The sequence below is a fragment of the Leopardus geoffroyi genome, chromosome B2 (assembly GCF_018350155.1).
Source record: "Leopardus geoffroyi isolate Oge1 chromosome B2, O.geoffroyi_Oge1_pat1.0, whole genome shotgun sequence".
Lineage (NCBI taxonomy): Eukaryota > Metazoa > Chordata > Mammalia > Carnivora > Felidae > Leopardus > Leopardus geoffroyi.
This window is the reverse complement of record NC_059332.1, coordinates 118,981,055-119,004,279: the sequence shown is the minus strand read 5'-3', so window position 1 is coordinate 119,004,279 and position 23,225 is coordinate 118,981,055. Positions and strand designations below refer to the sequence as shown.

Sequence of the window (23,225 nt, the reverse complement as noted above, 5' to 3'; positions counted from 1 at the left end):
AATGAGACTGCAGCTGTAGAAGTTGTACTCAAATAACGGGCAAAAATATTTGCTATTTTCTCTAAGTAGCATAGACTTTGGGGCACATGGATCAAAATGGGTTTAGTCAGAAAGTACTAAAAAAAAGTTACACTTCTTTTGCTTACTGAAAATCCTGTTTCTTACATACCAAACCTGAACCCCAAATATAAGTGCATCAAGACTAGGAAAGACAGGATGTGGCCTCCTGTATGAACATGAGGTTATGCATTAGGCAGCCCTTTAAAAGGATAGAGGGGAGGTGTGGTCACGTCATTTCTGAGTCCTGGGTTCCTGAGAGAAGATACAGTGAACCATCACCACCCCCCTCCCCGCACCTCCACACACAGAAACAGGTTCAGCCCTGCTAGCTTTTCAGAGTTCCTTAGAGTTTTTTAAGCCAGGGGATAAAAGTCAGGAAAAGAATAAATAGAACTCAGACACTCAGATAAAATCTGAACTCCCTAGCTCTCAAAATTCTTCAAGAGAAGTAGGTGATGAGCACAGACAGGAAAGCAAGATACTTTCATTTCTAGTCTGGCATGGGGTTAAAATAAAACTTGAACAGGAGATAAAAGTGTTTTTATTGAAGCTACAGACTCTCTTTACCTGTAGGCTGATCATAAAAGCTAGTTATTTATTTGAAGATTGGATTGTTACCATCTGAACTTATGGTAAGAATACTAACTGTATACTTTTTAAATTATTCTTCTGGGCATGTGGCTTTTTTCTATAGGGAAAAATATTTCTTATAGTTAAAAAAATGTTTGCAATACATAATAACGTTCCTAGTTTTTTAAAGAGTCACAAAACATGATTAAGTCATAATTTATAATATTAGCACTAGGAAACTTTGGAAACAAAACAAGGCTATTTAAAAATCCAGCGAAGGAATGGCTGGGTGGCTTAGTCCGTGGAGTGTCCGACTCTTGATTTTGGCTCAGGTCATGATCTCACGGTAGTGAGATTGAGCCCCTCCTCCCCGTCCACCCCCGCCCCCCACCCCGCCGGCCAAAATCCAGTGATAAGTGAGGTATGTACGAATATAGATCAAGAGAGAGAGAAGTGCTTTGCAAGTGTGCTAGATTTTCTTCTCTGAAAAAGTTCTTTGATTTATTTTAAATTTATAAGGCATACATTCTAAAACATAATCATAGTTCTTGCTCTTAATTTCAGTTTTTCACCTAGCAACAGAAAAAGCCATTCATCTGGCCCTACTGAGCAGGCCCAGAAGCAAAATGCATATACAGTCTAATCAACTCTAATGGTTTTGAAGCAGTTGTTAGGACCATGATTTCAAATCACAGCTACTTCTCCAGAACTCTTCTGAGATAATAACAACAACAAAAATTAGAAAACCCACCAAAACCACAGAAAAACAAAAGCTCCATAAAACTTAAAGGCACAAGCCAATTGGGCCCATGCTCCAAAAAGTGCTTATTTAAAGTCTGATTTTTTTTTTTTTTCAAACACAGGGCTGATTTACAACATTTTTATGTGAATCTCAAAACATCCTTGTATGTAATTTTCTTGAACCACAACATACTAACAGAGTAATTTCTGAATTAGAAAGCAGAAAATTGCTAGAATTCCATCCTGTCACATGGAGGGAGAAATATACAAGCAGGTCTGTGGGATCACTGAAAGGGCAGGAACTTTTGGTAACAATGAAGCCAGTTTTAAAACAATAACAAAAAAGAATTGTACTAAACGCCTGGTCTGAGCCCACTTAAAATCTCTCTGCCTCTGATTTCCGCTAAAGCTCATATAAATTCAGGAATGCAAGACAGCAGGGGAAAGTATTAAAAATATCAACATTCCCCTTAACTCCACAGAGTCCCTGATAACCTGGACTTTTCAAAATAGAGAACTGAATAATAAGACTGGCCTTAAATATACTGCCCTTCTCAAAAACAAAAACAAATAGAAATTATTTCAAGGAATAAACAATTTCATATTGTTGTTCCACAGTATGTTGAAGAAAATCACAAACACCATGTTGTGGATTAGGAAAGTGATGTTGCCATTAACCATACACATGAACTCAGGTAACTGTTGGTAAAATATTTGCCCACATTGGGAAATATCAGGGCTCTCCTACCACTGACCACAATTAAACCATTGTCAGCAGCAGAGCTGGTGTTCAGAACACACAAAGCTTCAATTAATAGTGGGAAAATATGCTTATTTTTCTCCAGAAATCTTAAATTGGAACGGAAGAAAAGTAAATAAACCAATCACTTCCTTGCCATTAAAAGGGGTGGAATATCTGTACCCTTAGGAAGAAGAGTATAGGTTGACGTTTGTCATCAGAATCTTTGGATCTAAGATATCAAGATTTTCTTTACAAAACAGCTTCCTGATTATTTATTTACCCTGCTGGTTGAAAGTACTGCATTGTCCTAAAGCCTTTAAAAATAATGGTTGGGATTAATCTAGCCAACACAGTCATTCAGGAAGCATTGACAGGGCAGCTCTATTGTGCGGATACGTTAAACAGGACCATCCATGCCCTGAAGGGGGGTTTTGACTGGTTTCTGGCAGACTGATTTTTGCTTTCATTTACATTTCCCTGATTGCTAATGAAGTTCAATTGCATGGCTCATAGTCTTTGTCCATTTATTAACTAAGAAGTTTATCATTCTCTTGTTCTCTTGTTTATTGGAAGAAATTTATTAGCTATTCTAGATCCTAATTACCATTCTGGATACTACTCATCTCTTGTTTCTTATATGCAATGCAAATATATTGTCTCATCCATTACTTTGTCTTTTTGTCACACATTAATGTTAATATGGTCAAATTAATAATTTTTTTTTTTATTCTTGGGTCCTAAGAAATCCTTTTCTATCCCAAGGTCATAAGGATATACACAAAGGAAAACATATTTGCTGTTCACGTTTAAGTCTATAAACCTACCAGCAATTTAATTTTGTATACGGTGTGAGTTAGAGATCTGACATTTTCTTTATTTTGCTAGCCACATGTCCCAGGGTCACTTACCCAAAAGGTGTTTTCCAGACAGTGAGAAAGGAAGAGAATATAAACAATTGGATTCTCAACTTCAGTCTGGAGAGCTCTATGACAAGGCACATCTATACATGTAAGTCTAGCCTGACTTATTAGAATACTGTATCCTTCAGGGAAGGATTACTTTTTATTCACATTGTGTTCCTTGTGCCTGCCATAATATACACAGCAGATAGTAAGGTATTTGTTAAATAATCAAATAAATATAAAGCCCTAATTTATAATCTAGTTACCATCACCTTCCAGGTGCACCCACTGTGTACGTGGGATATACAAAATAAACGGTGTGCCTCTGTATTCCTGTTGCTTCTTTTTGAAATCTTTCCTACCTGCCTTGCCAATTGGCCTGTAAGCACCTTCTAATTTCTCCAGGCAAAACTCAGTGCACCCATACAGCACCTATAAATACCTTTAAACAATATCTGGGCTATTGTCTTACAAGACAAACTCACTTTGGGATCTCTACTGAAAATCAAAATTCAATTCTTAGAATATTAGAGAGCTACAAATGTTTTTTTCCCAGTCTTTGGGGATCAATGGACACAGAAACTTACTGGCTTGAGGACTGTATATGAGCTCCACATGGGCATCCTGATAGCTTTTCCAAATCCACTGACATATTCCCTGTGATAGAGAAGACAGTGCTCCTTGTTCTTCTGCATGACCCTGGGCCTCCCAAATGGCACATTCAGTTTCTCTGTGGCTGTTACTAAAATGACAATAACATAAAAATGGTTGTAAAATTAGCAAATGCTTCTATGCATAACGCTATCATTCTCAGGGTGCCTGGGTGGCTTAGTTGGTTAAGTGTCTGACTCTTGGTTTCAGCTCCGTTCATGATCTCCGTTCATGTGGGTTCGAGCCCTGCATGGGCGCTCTATGCTGACAGCACAGAGCCTGGTGGGAATTCTCGCTCTCTCCCTCTCTCTCTGCCCCTCCCCCACTTGCTGTCTCTCACTCTCTCAAATAAATAAAAACTTTTAAAAAACCATCATTCTCTGGTGGTTTATTATATGCCAGTTACTCTCATAAATATTTTACATACTTAACCTCTTAATTCTTACAACTCTGAACTGTTACTATCCCACTCTATATATTACAAAACTAGGGCTTAGATAAGTTATTTAGCCAAGCAGCTAACAGCTCACAGGACATATTTGAAGAGGGAAAAACCTCAAAACCAAAAGGACATACTTTGTAACAAAGATGACCTACATTAATAATTATCATAGGAACAATGTTGCAATTTTATAAAGAAAAGTATGTCCTAATGTATTTATTTTTATTTGCCCGTTAGTATATTCTAAAACTCCATCAATTATTGATACTTTAAAAACCTGCAAGGTATTCATGCCATGAAATAACACTCAATAGATTATAAAAAGATTATAAACCAACCAAGACATTGACTGAACTTTTACTGTGCATCAGGCACTATTTTAAGTGCGCACATAGATTAACTCATTTAATCTTCATAAAAACTCTATAAAGATGGTATCCCCATTTTATAAGTGATGAAACAAGCCCAATGAGTTTAACACAAAAATACTTTAAAGATAACCGATAATAATAATGTCGCTACAGGCCAGGCGCTGTTCTAAATTCTTTCCATGGATTAATTCTTTCAGTCTTTACAACCACATGAGGTGGGTACCATTATTATAGATGAGCAGACAGAGGCACAGAGACGTTAAGTGATTTGGCTCAGGTTACACAGCCAAGAAGCAGTAGAGGTAGGACTCCAACCCAGGCAGTGAACCCTGTTCACATCTAAGAAAGGGAACAGGGGACCGTAGAGAAGGCACAACCATTTCAAGGAATTTGTTGTGTTCCTGGAACCACTATAACTACCCAGGCTTGCAACTGATCTTACCAGATCTAGTTCTGTTTTTCTCCCCCTCTTATATATTGGGGGAATATACGTATATGTATATTCTTATATCTTATACGATCTTTATATCTTATAAAAAATATATCTTATATAAAAAAATATATCTTATATAAAAAATATATCTTATACGATCTTTATGTTCAAAAGCCTCTGTGAGTTTATTTTAAAGAACCCCCAAAAAGGCAATATTGTGTTTTGTTGGGCCTAAACATCAAAGACTTGACATGTTTTCTACCGACTTACTTTCATTTTGGGAGAGATTTAGCATTAGATTCACATGTTCTAAAGCAGCATTCTGTAAAACAATGTGGGGAAGGGAGAAAGTAAGTCAAAGTGATAACACATGTTGTAAAAGGTGATCAGGATTATTTCCTGATCAGGATTGCAGTAATCACATGAATATTTTACTACTCAACAAAGAAGCGAGACTAACTTGAGTTTAAATTCCAATTCTGCCACTGACTCAGAAATACAGAGATACTATTACTCCTTAAAAGACTTTGTGTGGGAGTTTGCAAAGATACAATTGATGTTGGGGCAAAGCATTTTGACCACAGCTAGAATCAACTGCTAAACTGAAATAACAACATCCCTGGGCTTCTAGGGCTTTAATAGGAGTACAACTCACTTGAGGGTCTTGTTAAAATGCAGATTCTGATTAGTAAACCTGAGCTCAGTGGGGCCTGAGATTCTAGATCTCTGAGCAGCTTGCAAGTGAGGCAGATGTTGATCCTGTGACCACACTCTGAATAGCAAAGGGCATTCTTCACAGAGAAGAATTTGGAAGCTGGCGGTCAGGAGGTAGACCAAACACCCATGACCTGGGACAATTCACCTGACGTCTCTGACCCTTCTTCGTTCCTAAAATGTAGACTAAAACACCCACATTGTGATGTTTATTATTATTACCATTATTTTAAATGGCACTTCCATCAAAGTTGTCTGTAGGTAAGAAACCCGCATCCATACTTTGATCTTGACTGTGGATTTGATTTTTTATTGGGAAGCTTGACTGGACTTTTACCCTTTAAAGCCTCTTTTGGTTGGCATCTATCTGTATACTTTTTGATCTGTGTGGTGTAATGGTATTTGGAGGATTATAGAAAGTCAAGTCTTTGCTGACTCCTTGTTATAAGGAATAATTCTTGGCGGAGGCAGCAGGTGCTTATTGAACTCTACAACCACATTTTGAACTTGGTGTCAAATGCACGTTGACATTGGTTTTAACTTGATGGATTCCTGATAACTGGGCTCTGATTCCATTCTGAAACCCCAAGCCCCGTCCATGTGCTCTAGTTCTCACAAGGAGAACTTGCATTTTGAGCTCCTGTTCTGACTCCTTGCCTTTTTGGGGTGGGGGTGGGGGTTCCTAGCACTGGAATCTCACCTTACTGACAGTCTCCTGGGATCTGAAGTCAAGCTCCTGAACTCAGCCAAGTGCCTGATGCACTAAAAAGACCTGTAAGAGGTCTTGTAGCTGTAAGAGGGATGGTTTACCAAGGAAATAAAAAAGAGCTCCAAGATTCTACTATTTTGAATGGTTAAGGACACTTAGCTCACAAGGGGATTAATAATTTCCAAATAGTGCTTTCCAATTTACAAAGCATAGTCACGTACTTAATTTACAATGCATCTCTCACCCCCAGACAAGGTTCAGAGAAACCACATACATTTACTTAGTAAAGATCCTAACTAGAACACAAACCTGGTTGTCAGCTCCCCTGACTATAACCCTGGTTATGGAAATTAGTTTGCCCCTTTATATTCTTATGAATATATGAAGTTATTACTTACGCTTTGTAGCACAGGGCATGAACAATGGAGAGTATCTGTGGGCAGTGGGACAGTAAAGCCACAAACAGAAAACTTCGACACTTCCTCTGCATGGGATGGCTCATAAAAAGGGACCTTCAGAAGATGGTTTAAACTACCATGGGTGCCATTATTTGGTGCTGGTTGAATGTGTAGAAGGTCTGTTTTTAAAAATAAGTTCAAAGTAGTTTTAAATTAAAAGGCAACAATATCTGTCTAGGAGATGGAAGAAAACAAAATTTCCATTAATAAATTCCGCGGTAAGGGGCACCTGGGTGGCTCAGTCGATTGAGCGTCTGACTTCGGCTCAGGTCATGATCTCGTGATTCGTGAGTTCGAGCCCCACATCGGGCTCTGTGCTGTCAGGCTGACAGCCCGCTTCAGATCCTCTGTCCCCCTCTGTCTGCCCCTTCCCAGCTTGTGCTCTCCCAAAAAATAAATAATTAATAAATAAATAAATAGATAAATAAATTCTGCCGTAAAACAGTCTTGGACTGCATGTGCCATTGGGTTTACTGACTCTTGCCCCATGGTTTCACCACCTCCTCTTTCTAGAGAATGGGGACCGTTGCTGTAAGAGCTATAGGAATTTTCAGGAACTGTGTCTGCTCCTCTAGAGAAAAGTATTATTGCTTAAAGGATCACTTTGTTCTTTAAGCATATCATGGTCTTTCTAGCATAAAAAGCTATAGTTTTATCAAAAAACAATTTTGAAGAAGTTAAATAATTTACAATCTTATTGGTAGTATATTTACTTAGTTATATGAAACTTCTCTAAGGACAGATACCTTTAAAAAGTTAAACTCATAGATTTTGCTTAATATTTAGATAACTTTTTCTATTTTGTTCTATAACAATACAATATACAAATATTTTATGAACATAGCCTTTTAAGTGGCTCCTGCTGAATACCGCCTAATAGATCTCTTCCAGAACTTAAATCCCATCTGGTTCCTTCTAAGCTTCCCCACAAAGGGCCAGCATCTCTGACCATACATCCAGCTGGGGAACCAAGAATCAAAGTTGTTAAGTCTACAACACAGTATTTTCAAATGGATACCCTTTGGTTTCTAAGTCATATTCAATCACCACACGCCTTTGGCAAGATTAAGAGTGACAATGGTGAGGATATTTATGTCAGAATTCTAAAGCTCAAGGTGAAATTGCAACTTACCCATTACCTTGCCTAAACGATTTGTTAATACAATGGTTTGAAGTAAGCATGTAGGCATAAAGGTAGGGGAAATCCCCTAAAACTCTAATTATTTAAGGTTTTTTTTTAACACTGAGTATAATAATAATAAGCAGCTATACAAATAGGATTTCTATCATCCTTTTATGCCAGAAGCTTTTTCTCTGTAATTACAAGAAAATACTTGTGTTTTAGGGGTTCTTTTCCTACTCTGAAAAGTTGGAAATGTGATTTTACTCACCTAAGTTTTATTAAGTTTTCAAGTAGTAATTAACTGATAGAAAGGCTCATCTCCTGAGATCTAATCTTTGTCATTACCAGCAATCAGAAACAATAATTTCATAAACTACTATGGCTGAATAATTCAGAATGGTGATTCGTTCTTATCTTTTCTACTTTCTGTCTTCTTAGTGCAGAGCAGCCCCCTCTGGGATTCAATTTATTGCCAATTTCAAAATATGTATTTTTAAAACTACATCCACATTTTGATGTTAAATTTATATAGATATACTCACCACATATTAGGTTATAGACTTCGATATTTTCGAATGGTTCAATTTCAGTCTTCTCTTTAAAACTGGGTCCATGTGCCAAAAAGATAGCCTAGGTGATGACAGTCCTACTGTTACTAGATGCCATCTAAACTCAAAAACAAATGATGGAAGAGACACAATTGCCTTCTGTCACAGCTCTCCTAGCTGTGTCTCCTGCTATTATAAGGATTTCTTTTCAGATTTGAAAATGACTTGTATGTCACTTCCACCCGTGACTGGGATTCCACAAATCCCAATCAAATATAATGCATATTGTATTTATTTTTTTCTAAAAAATAAATGTACCTGATTTCTAAATGTACCTGATTCCACAGCACCTTGCATGTCAACAGATGAGGAGAAAACAAGCAACAATGGACAATCAATGTCAGCACAATTCTATAATATCTGGACAGTATAAATTACAAATTCATAATATAACATCAGGAATTCTTTTGGTTGTCTTTTCATATCATTGTTCAAATATGTTAATACATGACCAAAACATGCTGAAGTTTCTAAACACTAAAGTTTTTTCACAGCTTAGACTAACCCACCGATTTCTCAAATATATCTCCCCTTTACCTTTCGGATGAAGAATTCTAAATACTTTTTATTTATATTTAAATAATTAATGTTAAGTTAATTATGTTATTCATTACAACCTAATTCTTTCAGATTGCAAATAACTAGAAGAAAAGTGTCAAACATAATTATTTTTTGGTAATAGGACTATATAATACATATATATCCTTTTTTTCCCAAGATAGTCAGCAAATAAATGGAGACATAGGTTTTCTTTCTAGCAATTAACTTAATTATCAAATAGTACTCTATTTGATAGAGAGGCACTCTGTCTCTAGAGACTTTTCAAATGTTTACAAGGGGATATAATGCATCACAGCAATGTTAAAAGGCAGTATATTCATAATGAGCCCAACACATTTTCTTTATTTGAGAAGGGGTGTGTGTGTGTGTGTGTGTGTGTGTGTGTGTGTGTGTGTGTGTTATTAATGGAAATAGGAAAGACAATGAGGTTGCCTGTTAGAATGGTTAAAATTAACAATTCAGGAAATAACAGATGTTGGCGAAGATGTGGAGAAAGGGGAACACTTTTGCACCGCTAATGGGAATGCAAGCTGGTGCAGGCACGGTGAAGAACAGTATTGAGGTTCCTCAAAAAATTAAAAATAGAGCTACCCTACAACCCAGCAATTGTACTAGTAGGTGTTTATCCAAAGGATACAAAAATGCCGATTTGAAGGGGCACACGCACCCCAATGTTTATAGCAGCACTATCAACGATAGCCGAAGTATGGAAAGAGTCCAAATGTCTACTGACTGACAAATGGATAAAGAAGATGTGGAATAAGACTCCTTGGCGATGAAAAAGAATGAAATCTTGCCATTTGCAACAGTGTGGATGGAACTAGAGGGAATTTTGCTAAGCGAAATAAGTCAGTCAGACAAAGACAAATAACATGATTTCACTCACCTGAATTTAAGAAACATACTAAGATGAACATAGGGGAAGAGAAGGAAAACATAAGATAAAAACAGAGAGAGGGGCAAACATAAGAGACTATTAAATATGGAGAAGAAACCGAGGGTTGCTGGAGGAGAGGTGGGTAGAGGGATGGGCTAAATGGGTGATGGGTATTAAGGAGGCACTTGCTGGGATGAGCACTGGCTGTTGTATGTAAGAGATGGATCGCTGGGTTCTACTCCTGAAGCCAAGACTCCACTGTGTGTTAGCTAACTTGAATTTAAAGAAAGAAATTTTTTAAAAAGATAATGAGGTTGGGGTGCTTGGGTGGCGCAGTCGGTTAAGCGTCCGACTTCAGCCAGGTCATGATCTCGCGGTCTGTGAGTTCGAGCCCTGCGTCAAGCTCTGGGCTGATGGCTCAGAGCCTGGAGCCTGTTTCCGATTCTGTGTCTCCCTCTCTCTCTGCCCCTCCCCTGTTCATGCTCTGTCTCTCTCTGTCCCAAAAATAAATAAACGTTGAAAAAAATTAAAAAAAAAAGATAATGAGGTTGCAGAAAATCATGAAGTTTACCTATGTGGGCATATCAGCTACACTTCTCTCATGGACTCTTCCAAATAGTCTCTTCCCTGGGCTTCCAGGACATACTCCGCTCCAGGTTTTCTTCTTTGCTCACTGGCTACACTTCTAGGTGTCTTTGCTAGTGACTCTTTTTCTTTCAACCTCTTCAAGTAGAAGTGCTTAGAGCTCAGGACTTGGTCTTCCTCTCTACCTATACTCACTTTCTAAGGATCTTGTCTAGCTGCGTATCTTTTAAATAATCGATATACCTAAAACTCATTTTTTTTTTTTTTTATTTCTGGGTAGATTCCCTTTAGGTGCCTATAAAGCATCTCTACTTACATGTTTGATAAATATTTTCAACTTAACATGCCCAACTGAACCTTCACTCCTTCTTCTCCAATCAGCCACGCAGTCTTACATCCTTCCAATAGCCGATGAAGGCTCTCCTGCCCCCAACGCATCAGGCACAATCCTACCTTTGGGCCTTTGTACTTGGCTGTTTCCTCTGTTGGGTACACCTATCCCCTGAACATTTGAAAGGCTGATTCCTTCACCTTCTTCAAGTCTCTGTTGAAATGTCATCTCAATGAATCTTACCCTCTCCACTTTATGTAAAGTTGCATACTGCCCCCATGGTACCCTGGGACATACCCAATTTCCACCTACTCTGTGTTACCTTTATTTCCCATGGCATTTATCCCCTAACATACCAAATAATATATTTCCTTATTATGCCAATTGTCTATATCCCTCTGTTAGAATGAAAGCTTCATGAGGGCAGGGATCCTTATCTGTGTTGTTCACAGGTGTATTCAAGGGCCCTAAAGACTGCCTATGACAAAGTAGGCGCTCAATAAATATTTGTTAAAAAAAATAAAATAAAGCAGTAAGTTACCTCCATGCTCTTAAACTCATTGTTATAACCGTGGTTGCCTCCTCCACAGGATGAATATGCTTTACTCCTTTAAAGAAATGATATTACATTGCAATTAATACATTAATATGAGACCTTATTGTAAACTGACCTTTAATGGATTTTTATGCAGCTTATGCTTTTATATAAGTAAATTTTCTGTCAACAACAGCATAAATATAGTTATTTTCATGCTCAAGTTCATAACCACAGAGGAACAAACAGAATGGTAGCAGAATGGTAGCAGGAAGGAGAATTCCAGAACCAGAAGTAGAATTCAAAAGCCTTTGACTCTTAGACATTGACAAGATAATAACAAAGGCATAGGTTAAAAAAAATTTGAATATAACTTCATGTCAGCTATATGTCAATAAAAATCTATTTATTAATTTAAAAATGTAAAAAATTGTCTTCAAGCTTATCTGTATCTTTACACATTAATGTCTGTGTGGTTAAGAATAGTTTAATTAATATACTACTTTAAGAATTTCAGTGCTTTACAGTGTGGAGGTTCTTCAGAAAATTAAAAATAGACCTACCCTATGACCCAGCAATAGCACTGCTAGGAATTTATCCAAGGGATACAGGAGTACTGATGCATAGGGGCACTTGTACCCCAATGTTTATAGCAGCACTCTCAACAATAGCCAAATTATGGAAAGAGCCTAAATGTCCATCAACTGATGAATGGATAAAGAAATTGTGGTTTATATACACAATGGAATACTACGTGGCAATGAGAAAGAATGAAATATGGCCTTTTGTAGCAACGTGGATGGAACTGGAGAGTGTGATGCTAAGTGAAATAAGCCATACAGAGAAAGACAGATACCATATGTTTTCACTCTTATGTGGATCCTGAGAAACTTAACAGAAACCCATGGGGGAGGGGAAGGAAAAAAATAAAAGAGGTTAGAGTGGGAGAGAGTCAAAGCATAAGAGACTCTTAAAAACTGAGAACAAACTGAGGGTTGATGGGGGGTGGGAGGGAGGGGGTGGGTGGGGGGGGTGGGAGGGAGGGGAGGGTGGGTGATGGGTATTGAGGAGGGTACCTTTTGGGATGAGCACTGGGTGTTGTATGGAAACCAATTTGACAATAAATTTCATATATTAAAAAAAAAAGAATTTCAGTGCTTTAGAAAGAAGTCTTTGAAACTGGGAAAAATATTGATTCCTATTTTACAGTAGAGATATGTAGGGAAATAATGTAAAAGTATAAAGAATACTGAAGAAAAGTTCATTATAACACTCGGTAAGAAGAAGCTAGTATATTCTTGTAAATTCAGAACTTATTTTTAACTTTTGGGCTTTTCTTCTATAGGCTGTTGTGTTCTGTTACTTGAATGACTTTTCAAATTTAATTTGCCTTTTACCCACCTTCTCCTATTTTAGTATTTGAATTGAGCAATTTTAGCAGTCCAAACTGGCAATAAATAAACCTAGATTTTTTTTTTAAACAACAATGCCATACTGGTTCAAATTAGGTCTCTAATGGAAAAAGAGACTCTTATTCCCTAAGAGATTTGTCTCATTTGCTTTCCCACCCCCTACCTCCCACTCCTCGGGGAAAACACACACACACAATGTTTTTGTTTTTATGTTGTAAGCAGGACTTTAGTGTCCTAAAAGATCAGCTTCTAAAACATTCATAACTGAGTCTCAGCTTAAATAAAAACAAATCACAAAATAAAAAATAAATCATCACACTGAGCAGGCTACACTCAGCTACACTCAACACTACCCAATAGAGGGAAGAAAGGAGAAGCGAAGTACTGACTTACTAGCTGGAATGGGGAAAGAAAGGGAGTCCTATTTATAAGGCGTTTAAATTCAATTACCCTAAGATGCCAGCTCATTACCTTAGTTAATTCCAATAAAATGTGGGGCTTAAGGTAAGAGTTGTTTTAAAAATATTTTTATCCTTCTTGCATACATATTTGCTTCCTTCAAGATTACTGGAACTAGGGGTGCCTGGGTGGCTCAGTCAGCTGGGTGTCCAACTTCGGCTCATGTCATGATCTGCCCGTTCGTGGGTTCAAGCCCCATGTTAGGCTCTGAGCTGTCAGAACCTGCTTCGGATTCTGTGTCTCCCTCTCTCTCTTCCCCTCCCCTGATTGTGCTCTCTCTCTCTCTCTCTCTCTCAAAAATAAATAAATAAACATTAAAAAAAGATTACCGTAACCATTTGGGGATAATTCAGTTTTAAATTCTGTGTGGGAGGCTAGAGTATTCATTAATGAAAGAACAAAAAGGTCTTTAGAACCAAGTCATTGGTAAAATTCTCTGAAATTTGGTCTGTTATATATCTCTCTATTTTCAGAAATATCTTTTTATATTTTCAACTCCTAACCCAACTCGATCAGAAAACTTTAGTCAATATTGCAAAGCTTTATTCAGAAGTAAAAGATAAAAATTAGTGTTTGAAAAAGCTCTATTTTCTCTTCTCAAGTGAAAATGTTACAAATTTGCTCTTCTAACTGCTCATGTTTATGCTCTCCAGCCATTAATTTGGCTCTGGAAATCCATATGGAAAAATGGAAGCTGGCATTTGGAAAAGATGAGTTGATTTTATCTGTCATGATTTAGCTCAACTTCCAAGTACCATATGAAATCTTCTGGAACAAACTCTCTTTTATCTTCTCCATGTCTAATTCATAACGTCAAAATCAAGGCCAGTGTCTCTGCCACAGTCGGGTAATGACACAGATGGGAGACGAGTAAGACTTCTTTCCTGACCGCCCCCCGCCCCTCCAGGCAGTTGCCAACTATCTGCCTGTGTAGTACCTTTCACATCTTCCCTTGCTTTCCTACTCTGCCACCATTCTAAGCTAGACCCTTATTACTTCTGACCTGCACCAAGTTCCTAATTGGTTATCCTGACTCTGAACTTCAGAATCTTCCCACATAAAACACACACACACACACACACACACACACACGCACACGCACGCACACACACACCTAATCATATTGAACACTGTGAGCTCTCTGAAATGCAAATCCACACAACCACATATTCACCTGCAGCCACCATGTATCTATCAATGGTCTATTTTCTTCCCAGGCAAAGTCACGCTTTTCAGTCATGACAGGTAAGGTCTGTCAGGCGGACAGTGGCTTCATTTACCTGGTGCTCTGGCAACACAGAACCAGTGCAATCGAGGGCATCTAGGCCGTCTGCCTGCAGACCCTCCCTTGCCCCCAGAGCAGCTGCTGGCTTTAAAAAGGTGCCTCATTGCTCTGGGCAGAATATTTAGAGAAAGAAGCACCCCTGAGAAGACACAGGCTGGCAGTACTCAAGGCTTGGCAAGAATATGGATGCCTTCCAGCAAAAGAAAAGTGGTCCATGGCCTCCTGCAGACAGGCCCCCCATCAGGGCTCAGTGAGCTGAGCAAGGGTTACTTTTCCACTGCCTCTCATCTTCTTGGCTGAGTGCCTCTGTACAACGCACAGACTGCCCAACGGCCTGGGGCAGACCTGTTGTATGTGATGGCATTTAGCCGATCTCATCCTTAATTTTCAAAGCCCAGAGCAGGAATCACACCTACCAGGAAGCATCCTCTGGATGTTCTGTGACATCCACATCTAGTCTGTGTAATCACTCTTATTGTTTCCTTGTACCTTGCACTTTATCCTAGTGTGGCCATTGTTATACCTGATTATAATTGTTGTCTTCCTCCCTGCCTGGGCAAAGATCCTTAGGGTGAGGACTGGGTCTATCCCCATTTCGTAGAAACGTGCCTGGAAAGTATTTGTCACTTCCCAATCATAAAATAAAAAGCTATTATTCATGTTCTCTAAGGGGGCAATACTTCAGCTGTAGTTTCAAATAATTGGGTTTCCCCAAATTAGTGAAATCCAACACGTTTTAGGCAAAATGAGGATAGTGATGATGATGATGATGATAGGTTGTACTAAATGACAAAGTTTGCTATAACTCTGGGAAGGGAATACAATCTAGTTATCAAACATTTGACACTATAACTAAAGACAACATACTTTGCCATAGAAACTAGGTAGCCTGACGCTCATGTGTTAAGAATTGGAGGTAGAGTGACTTAACCAGATGAGAACTTGGTTGCTCTGGTTAGGGCTATAATCAACATTTCTTTTGAGGTAAGTCAGTTTCCTTTAACATCAAGAGAATAATAAAACCAGGCTAATCTTGTGTTACAGATGATGAAAATGAAGCCCCAAGACATTAATTTGTTTACATTTCCCCCACGCTAGGCGTGAAGGCGGGTCTGGAACTCAGCCTGCTGCTCTTTTTACATCTCACTGCTAGCTATTAAATATAAAAAGCTCATAATTTGAGACTGGGTGTTATGTAATACCCAGAGGTACCCTGGCGGCTGGACTCTCCTTCTATAACCCGCAGGGCATGTTATAGGATGGATGGGCACTTTCTTGTTTCGTACCAGTGGCCTCCTAACTTCTTCGATCTCATACTCTCAACAGTAAGTATTTGGAGAATTTACCCACATTTGGGACTATATTTGCTTACATATTACCCACATACTTATTTAAAACCCGATATACTTAATATAAGTAAAGCTTAGTCTTTTAAAATCTCCTGGAGAATGCTATGTTGAGCCACACAGCATATAGCCAAGGACCTTCACAAAGGGTTATGAAACTTATCCCAAGAAGAGAGGCCAGTGCCATCTAGTGGCCATATGTGAACATGCACACTCTCTGGCCTCGCGGTGTATTGCTTGGTTACCTGGTTACCTCACAGAACAGGCTCTCCCAACTCCCTCATCTTTTTTGTCTCCTCTTTATTAAATATATCTTCCAGTATCTGTAATCCCATTGTCCTCTGTATCCCCCGACATGACGTAGCATGCAAATAAGGCCAGAAAACAATGTGATCCTGATTCCATTTAAAACCACTTACGCACAGGGAAAAAAAACAAAACAAAACACTGGAATAAAATACAAAAAAAAAAAAAAAAAAAAAAGGAAATATTAGCTAAACTATCAGAAAGTGTATATTTTTTGGTTTTCTGGCTTATTATCAGTCTTCTTCATTTGACAAGGAAGGCAGGAATCCTGTCTGTATCCCAAATGCCTGGAACAAAGCCTGGCATACACAATAACAAGCATCAATAAAATTTTGTGAAACCAACGAATTCATTGGTTATCTTGGGATGAAGCGATCCAGAATGGTTTTTATCTTCCCTAAATGCAATTGTAACTTGCAGATGCTCAACAATCAACATGAATTAGAACTAGAAAAAAAAAATGTTCACCTAATTGGTTAGCTTAGCCACAAATGTGCTCTTTCCTAAAAACCACAAAGATGACAAAGATTTCAATGACCTATCTAATCAATTACTTACTGCCAACCTGGAAGACAACTGATGTCATCTTTACATCCTGTCAACTACCTGAAAAAAGATCTAACTGGGGGTTAAGAATGTGCTGGTACTTGTGGTTTCTGGAACGGCCAATAAACAGTGCTAACCCTCTTCCTTCTGTGCATCTATATTGTGAGGATTACGATGCTAAGATTGGCCCCTAATATTTCAAATGCAGAAATGCTAGGTAGCATTATAGAAAGTCAAGGATTGAGGCACCTAGATGGCTCAGTTGGTTGAGCGTCTGAGTCTTGATTTCAGCTGAGGGCATGGTCTCGCTGTTCGTGAGATCAAGCAAGCCCCAGGTTGGGCTCTGCGCTGGCAGTGTGGAGCCTGCTTGGGATTCTCTCTCTCCCTTTCTCTCTGCCCCTCCCCTGCTCAAGTGCACTGAACACTCACTCTCTCTCTCAAGAGAAATAAACTTAAAAAAATACATATTGAAAAAAGTCAAGGAAATACCAATGCTCAGGAAAAGTTGCATGATCATAATAGACCGGTAAAATGAAGGCAATTTATAATGAAAGATGGTGGTTAAAAGTATTATGAAATAAGTAAAGATGCACAAACCTCACAGCCAGCCACTGTCGGTCCACCAAAAGATGAACTTTGTCAATTCTGACATTTTTGGCAAAGTGTAGTCGTTTTGGCAAATCAGGAGTCAGATAGGGTTTGAAATGCTGATCAGGTTTTCGGCACTAAATAATAGGTAGATTATTTGTTTGTGTAAGTTATAAAATATGCAGGCTAATTTAACAATTTCATTTGCTAAGACAAGCGCTCTTTAAAAAGTAAGAAGATTTAAGCATGGCTAATAAAATAAGGCTATTAACCCTATTCTCAGTGTGGCCAAATTCCCCAATTAGGTTGCTTTTATTGTTGCAACAATACTTAAATTGCAATTAAAATATAGGATTTAAATTATGATTTGGTGTCTGATGTTCTAGGTTTTTATATCTTTAGCCACCATAACCCTCCCCTCCTTTTTTGACAGACAATAGATGAGTCTGGATTTCAAGTGGCAATTACAATTTTTGAATTTAAATTATGTATGCATATTATATAACACATTAGTAGATATCAGTAAAAATTTTAAAAACCAATTTAATTGCACCAAAATCCTTTTACAGTCGATTCAATTTACCCTTGAAATAACCTACATTTGCTTAATTCTCACGTCAAGTCAAAACCTAGTACAGGCTCCTTATTTGTGAACAATTCATGGATTTCTCACAAACTGGAGTGAAATTTTGTGTCTTTCATAATTACTGCTGTAACTAGACGGCATATTTTAAAACTGTGTAAAGATGCAACTCAGTCATCTAAAAAAAGAAGTGAGGAAATGAGAAACAGAACTACAAACAAATTTTTTCTCCCTCGTGAACTTTTTTTGAGAAACAAGAGGAAAAAAATACAGGTAAGCATATGGGAAAATAATTTTTTTCTACTTTCTCATTTTCTTATTTATTTTAAGCCTTGATAATCACACAAATATTTTAAGTCTGTGTCACTGCTGTTTTGGGCTCAATTTATATAAGAAGAAAGATACTATGAAATTGAAAAAAAAACAATTTAAAAGGAAGTATGGACAGTAGAGCAAGGCGAGTAACAGAATGAAAAGGGGAAGAGAAATTATTTATTGCACAGATATTTCGGCCAGTTTTTCTTTGCTTATTTTGGTATCTCTACCGGGCTTCTTTTTCTTTTTAATTTATCATTACTTCCTGTTGAAGTCAATATTTTTGTAACATCCAGGCAAGTACATGATGGCAGCAGTTGGTTATGAAGCTTCTTCAAAGATACAAAGAACTAGAATGTGCCCTTGAGGACCACAGATCATCTGACAAGTCACATTTTCCTAGCTGGTGTGTAGCCAGAGTAAATCCAGAGGAAAGTGGAGGCACACTGCCAATTTCCGAAGCAGGACGGGGTTATACTTTGCATTTGAGAATTTAGGATGAAGACCTTAGAGTTGGGAAGACTGTGCTCATTTTATCTAAGAACAAGGATGCCATTGTCTGTCATGCAACCAGAATGCTGTTGAACTTAAAGAGTCATCCGTTCATGTTTGATTATGTTTGTCCAATATAAGCTCAAAACAGGCCTACTGGGAATACTGTACCCCCACATGGAAAATTTCCTGGGAATAATGGACTATTCAGGAAATGATGGTCCATTTCTTCGGGGTTCTATAGCTCTAGGCCCAGTCTTTATTTGCGATACCATTAATGGTTTCCAAAGCCAGTGGTATCCAATCCTCCTCCACTACAGGATTATTAGAGATTTTCCCTTCCTCAGCAACAGGGCTTCTGCTATATGGCTCGTGAGGTGATGGGGAAAAGGACAACAATATGTGGTTTTAGAGAGTCCATCTGTTGAAAATTCTGAAGTACCCATCCAATCAGCATGAACACACTGCCTGTATGCCCTTCGCCAGCAGAGGGAGACATTGTCCACCATGTTTACTCAAGACCAAAATCTCAAAGTATAAGAGAAAAAAGAAGTGATTAACACTCTAAAGAATTGCTGCTCTAATGGTCATTTCTGCATCAGACTTGCAGTGGGTCCTAGGTGACAGTAACATTCTTCATGCGGTGTTTTCTTACCTTCAATCATTCCCAGTTCATCCTAACAGTTTTCTTCTATAATTGCACACGACCTATATACTTAAATAAACATAGCTCCACCCCAAGCAATGATAAACTCATGAATTCCATATAATAGATAATATGCTTGTGAATATACCTTAATTACAGAAGTATTAAAACTACATGCAAGAACATTTCAGGTCTCTCTAGGAGTAGGGAATTCTACTTTGAAAAGCCCAGTTTGCTTTAAGATCTGTATCTCCAATTTGCCCCACTAAGTTTACTCACAACCTGGAATGTGGGAACCAGTCAAAAGAAGTTGAAATTAGACTTAGAGGGTAAAGAGATGATTTTTCTGACCTCTATGAAAAGATGTGTAAGAGTTCATGATTCACTATTTTCTTATGTTAAGTCACACAACACATGTGACTGGCATGGCTCTTTTGAATGGGACAGCAACCCACTCAGTAAAAGCCAGGAGTCAGGGCCACTGTTGTCACAAACTAATCTCTAGTGGTAGCGACTGTAAATGAAAACACCTAAGACAAAAGCAGCTGATCTGCAGGTAAAATACTATCAACGGAGGGTTTAAGAAATAAATTTCAAGTGGATTGGACTCAGAAATATGGAACATAAATTTCCTCAAATCCAGATTTTAAGGACATTATATTAACTTAGATATATGTATTAGGACACTGTATACTTACACTGAGGTTCCTAACAATTTCTTCAGAATTAACTGTTTCAAAAGAAAAAAATAAATAAATAAACCACATTACAAATGTGAACATACCAGATGGATTTCACGCATACATTTATTAATGACAATGACCTGGTAAAATTAATAAGAAATTCTTTTAAAATTTATTGATTTGTTTTGAGAAAGAGAGAGAGAGAGAGAGAGAGAGAGAGAAAGGGAGCATGAGCCAGGGAGAGGCAGAGAGAGGAGAGAGAAAAGTCCCAAGCTCCAGGCTCCATCTCACAAACTGAGATCATGACCTGAGCCAAGATCAAGAGTCAGACACATAACAGACTGAGCCACCCAGGTGTCCCTAAATAGGAAATTATTTTCAGCAAAGAATTATTTTAGAATTTAATGTATAAGTAGAATATATTTTAACCTAACGATTAAGTAGAATATATTAATATTTTTGTAATATTAATGTTTAATTGATGTTTTAATTATAACCTAATAATTACGTGGAAATATCAATATTTTATTAATAGTAACATTTGATTGTATTAATTAATATTTTATTGGTATTAATATAGTTAAGTAGAGTATACTTTTACCTAACGATATTTGATATTACCATAGACTTTATAGGCTGATGATATTTAAACAAGGACGGGGATTTCTTATTTGCTTCTGTGTGGTCTTCCCAAGAAGACAGAAGAGGGGGCCTGGCAATCCCTATATCCTCAGAATCAGGAAGTTATGGTTACATACTTCCAATTTTACCCCGTTTTTCACATGGGTGTCTTCATACTTACAAGTGTAAAAGTCCTGAGGTATATTACGAGCCCTGATACGAGGGGCAGGCCCTTCATACATGTAGAAGTTTATTCGATGAAAATAATTAGTCATATATTCCATCTTGTCACAGTAAGTCTTATCCATTCCTGAATTAAAAAAAAAAATCCACTGAATGCATATAGATGGTAACAATTAGTTGTCTTTCATGATGTCAAATCAGAGATATTTTATGTGGCAGATCTCAAACTAAGTTTCACTGAGAATCTATATTAATTTAACCTATTATTTCACTCTAAATGGCAGATCTTAAAAATCCTGGCAGTGGAGGAGAAGGGTTGCATTGATCAGAGAAGAATAAACAAGAATTATAAACAGATCATTTGCTCAACATAAATCAATTAATTTCAAAGAAGAAAATCCTCTGTAGAAAGCTCATTAAATCTTAGATGTATTATTTAACTTTATATAAGTAGCATGTGCTTAAAAAAAAGATTTGGTAGTTAAAACCTCTTCTATTTGTAGATTCTTCAGACTGCCCTTAAATTTTTATTTTCATATTTATTTATAAATTTATTTTATGTTTTATAATATCTTTTATCAAAATGCACATTAAAATGGTTCCCTTTAATTTTAAAACAATAGGTCAATGTGTTAAGAAAACATTTCAGAAATTTTTAAATAAATTACTCTGTTTCTCATTATCTTGATGTCCTAAAATAAAAACAAGAGTTCCGTAGACATGGTCCTTTTCCTCCTCTCTTCCTTGACTGGTTCCTTCAAAGCCTTTGGAGCTTAGCTTGACTAATGTAGAAAGTATCACCCCATCCAGAAAAGGCTTATTTCTGCTTTACATACCTCCAAACACACCGTATCTAGGAAAGTCCTTGACATTGAGTAGGCACTCAAAAAATATTTGGTTGACTAACAACCCAACCATATCTCTGTTAAGTACTATGACCTCCATTTTCACAAAAAAGTAAGTATAAGGATGGGTTTTCATAATGAATGTTAAAATAATTAAAGTAGAAATTTTAGTTTTAGTATTCTATTCATCACAGCCTACCACAAAATGTATTCTTTGCTTTTTCGAGAAACTTTAGGTCTAGAAGTATAGACTTTAAAATATCACTATCCTTTTTGCATGCTCCTTGAAGTGAGAAGATATCATCAATGATAAAATATAATTTTTAAAAAAAGCGTACCATGGTCAGCCAAAAGGATTATATTGACACAATTGTCTAAGTTCCGCTGTTTTAGGCCTTCCATCAACATTCCAAAAGTCTTATCTACCAACTGTAAGGCTTGAATTACCTAAGGGGAAAAAAAAATGGAGTTAAGACTGTCTTCATAAATTAAAATTTAATTGATGAAATCATTATCCAAGGGAGTGAGTAAAAACTGAACACATTTCCTTCTCTGAAATTTTTGGATTTTGAAATAGGACATCAGAGCCCAGCACTGTGCTACCACATTTACCAAATACCAATTCCCCGAATTTCTATAAGCAAATAAAAAAAAGTAAACCATGTTTTCCACAAAGGAATATAGACTACTGTCCAATTAGTATCTGAGAAAAATGTTCTGCCTCAACAAATATTCAGCTGCAAAGGCTTTCATCATAATACCCAATGCTGGAGAGGGGAGTCCACAGACACTTCTATAGAAGTCCACATGGTTATTTGGGTGCTGAGATATTATGTGACAATGCCTAACCAGAGCGTTAAAAAAAGGACCTACCCTATAACCTAACAATTCTATTTCTGGAAATTTGTCCTCATAAACACTTATAGTACAAATGGCTATTTACACCTAGGACTATTCATCACTTTATTTATTTATTTATTAATTTATTTACTTACTTACTTATTATTCATTCATTCATTCATTCATTTCTAATTTCAATTTAAAATATAAAATTTCAATAAATTTCAATTTCAATATAAAAATAAATATGCCACACATGCTTACAAACATTTCAAAATGTATTTTAAAAAACCATGGCATGGGGAACTGCTCATAAATACAATGCTAAACATAAAATATTAAAACTAAACTGTATGTACCCATAGATATTTCATAATCCTTTCATGTTTAAATATATTTAGCACTTCTTAGTAAAAACACATGCACAGAAAACGAAAAAGAAATATATCAAGGGACTATTAACAATGGTTGTCTCTGTATAGTGAATTGGAGTTCATTTTTATTTTATTGCTTATATTCTTTTGTGTTTTAAAATTTTTCTACACCTTATCAGCATAGTACATTAAACTATTTTAAGTGTGTAACTTTTTTTTTAAGTTTATTTACTTTGAGAGAGAGAGGGAGAGAGAATGAGCAGGGAAGGGGCAGAGAGAGGGGGAGAG

The 23,225-nt window shown here is 37.1% G+C and overlaps 1 protein-coding gene across 3 annotated transcripts in view; it reads right to left on the bottom strand.

Annotated features, from left to right (window-relative positions):
- Window positions 1-23,225, bottom strand: part of ENPP3 (ectonucleotide pyrophosphatase/phosphodiesterase 3) — a 79,145-nt gene that overhangs the window by 15,414 nt on the left and 40,506 nt on the right. For all 3 annotated transcript variants that reach the window (XM_045499635.1, XM_045499633.1, XM_045499634.1), the window contains 9 exons: window positions 22,062-22,170; window positions 20,877-21,005; window positions 20,090-20,121; window positions 17,365-17,492; window positions 11,420-11,486; window positions 8,459-8,546; window positions 6,734-6,912; window positions 5,183-5,234; window positions 3,603-3,757 (listed from right to left, as the gene is read on the bottom strand). In XM_045499635.1, coding sequence (XP_045355591.1) covers window positions 3,603-3,757; window positions 5,183-5,234; window positions 6,734-6,912; window positions 8,459-8,546; window positions 11,420-11,486; window positions 17,365-17,492; window positions 20,090-20,121; window positions 20,877-21,005; window positions 22,062-22,170 — 939 coding nt within the window. The remainder of the gene's footprint in view (window positions 1-3,602; window positions 3,758-5,182; window positions 5,235-6,733; window positions 6,913-8,458; window positions 8,547-11,419; window positions 11,487-17,364; window positions 17,493-20,089; window positions 20,122-20,876; window positions 21,006-22,061; window positions 22,171-23,225) is intronic.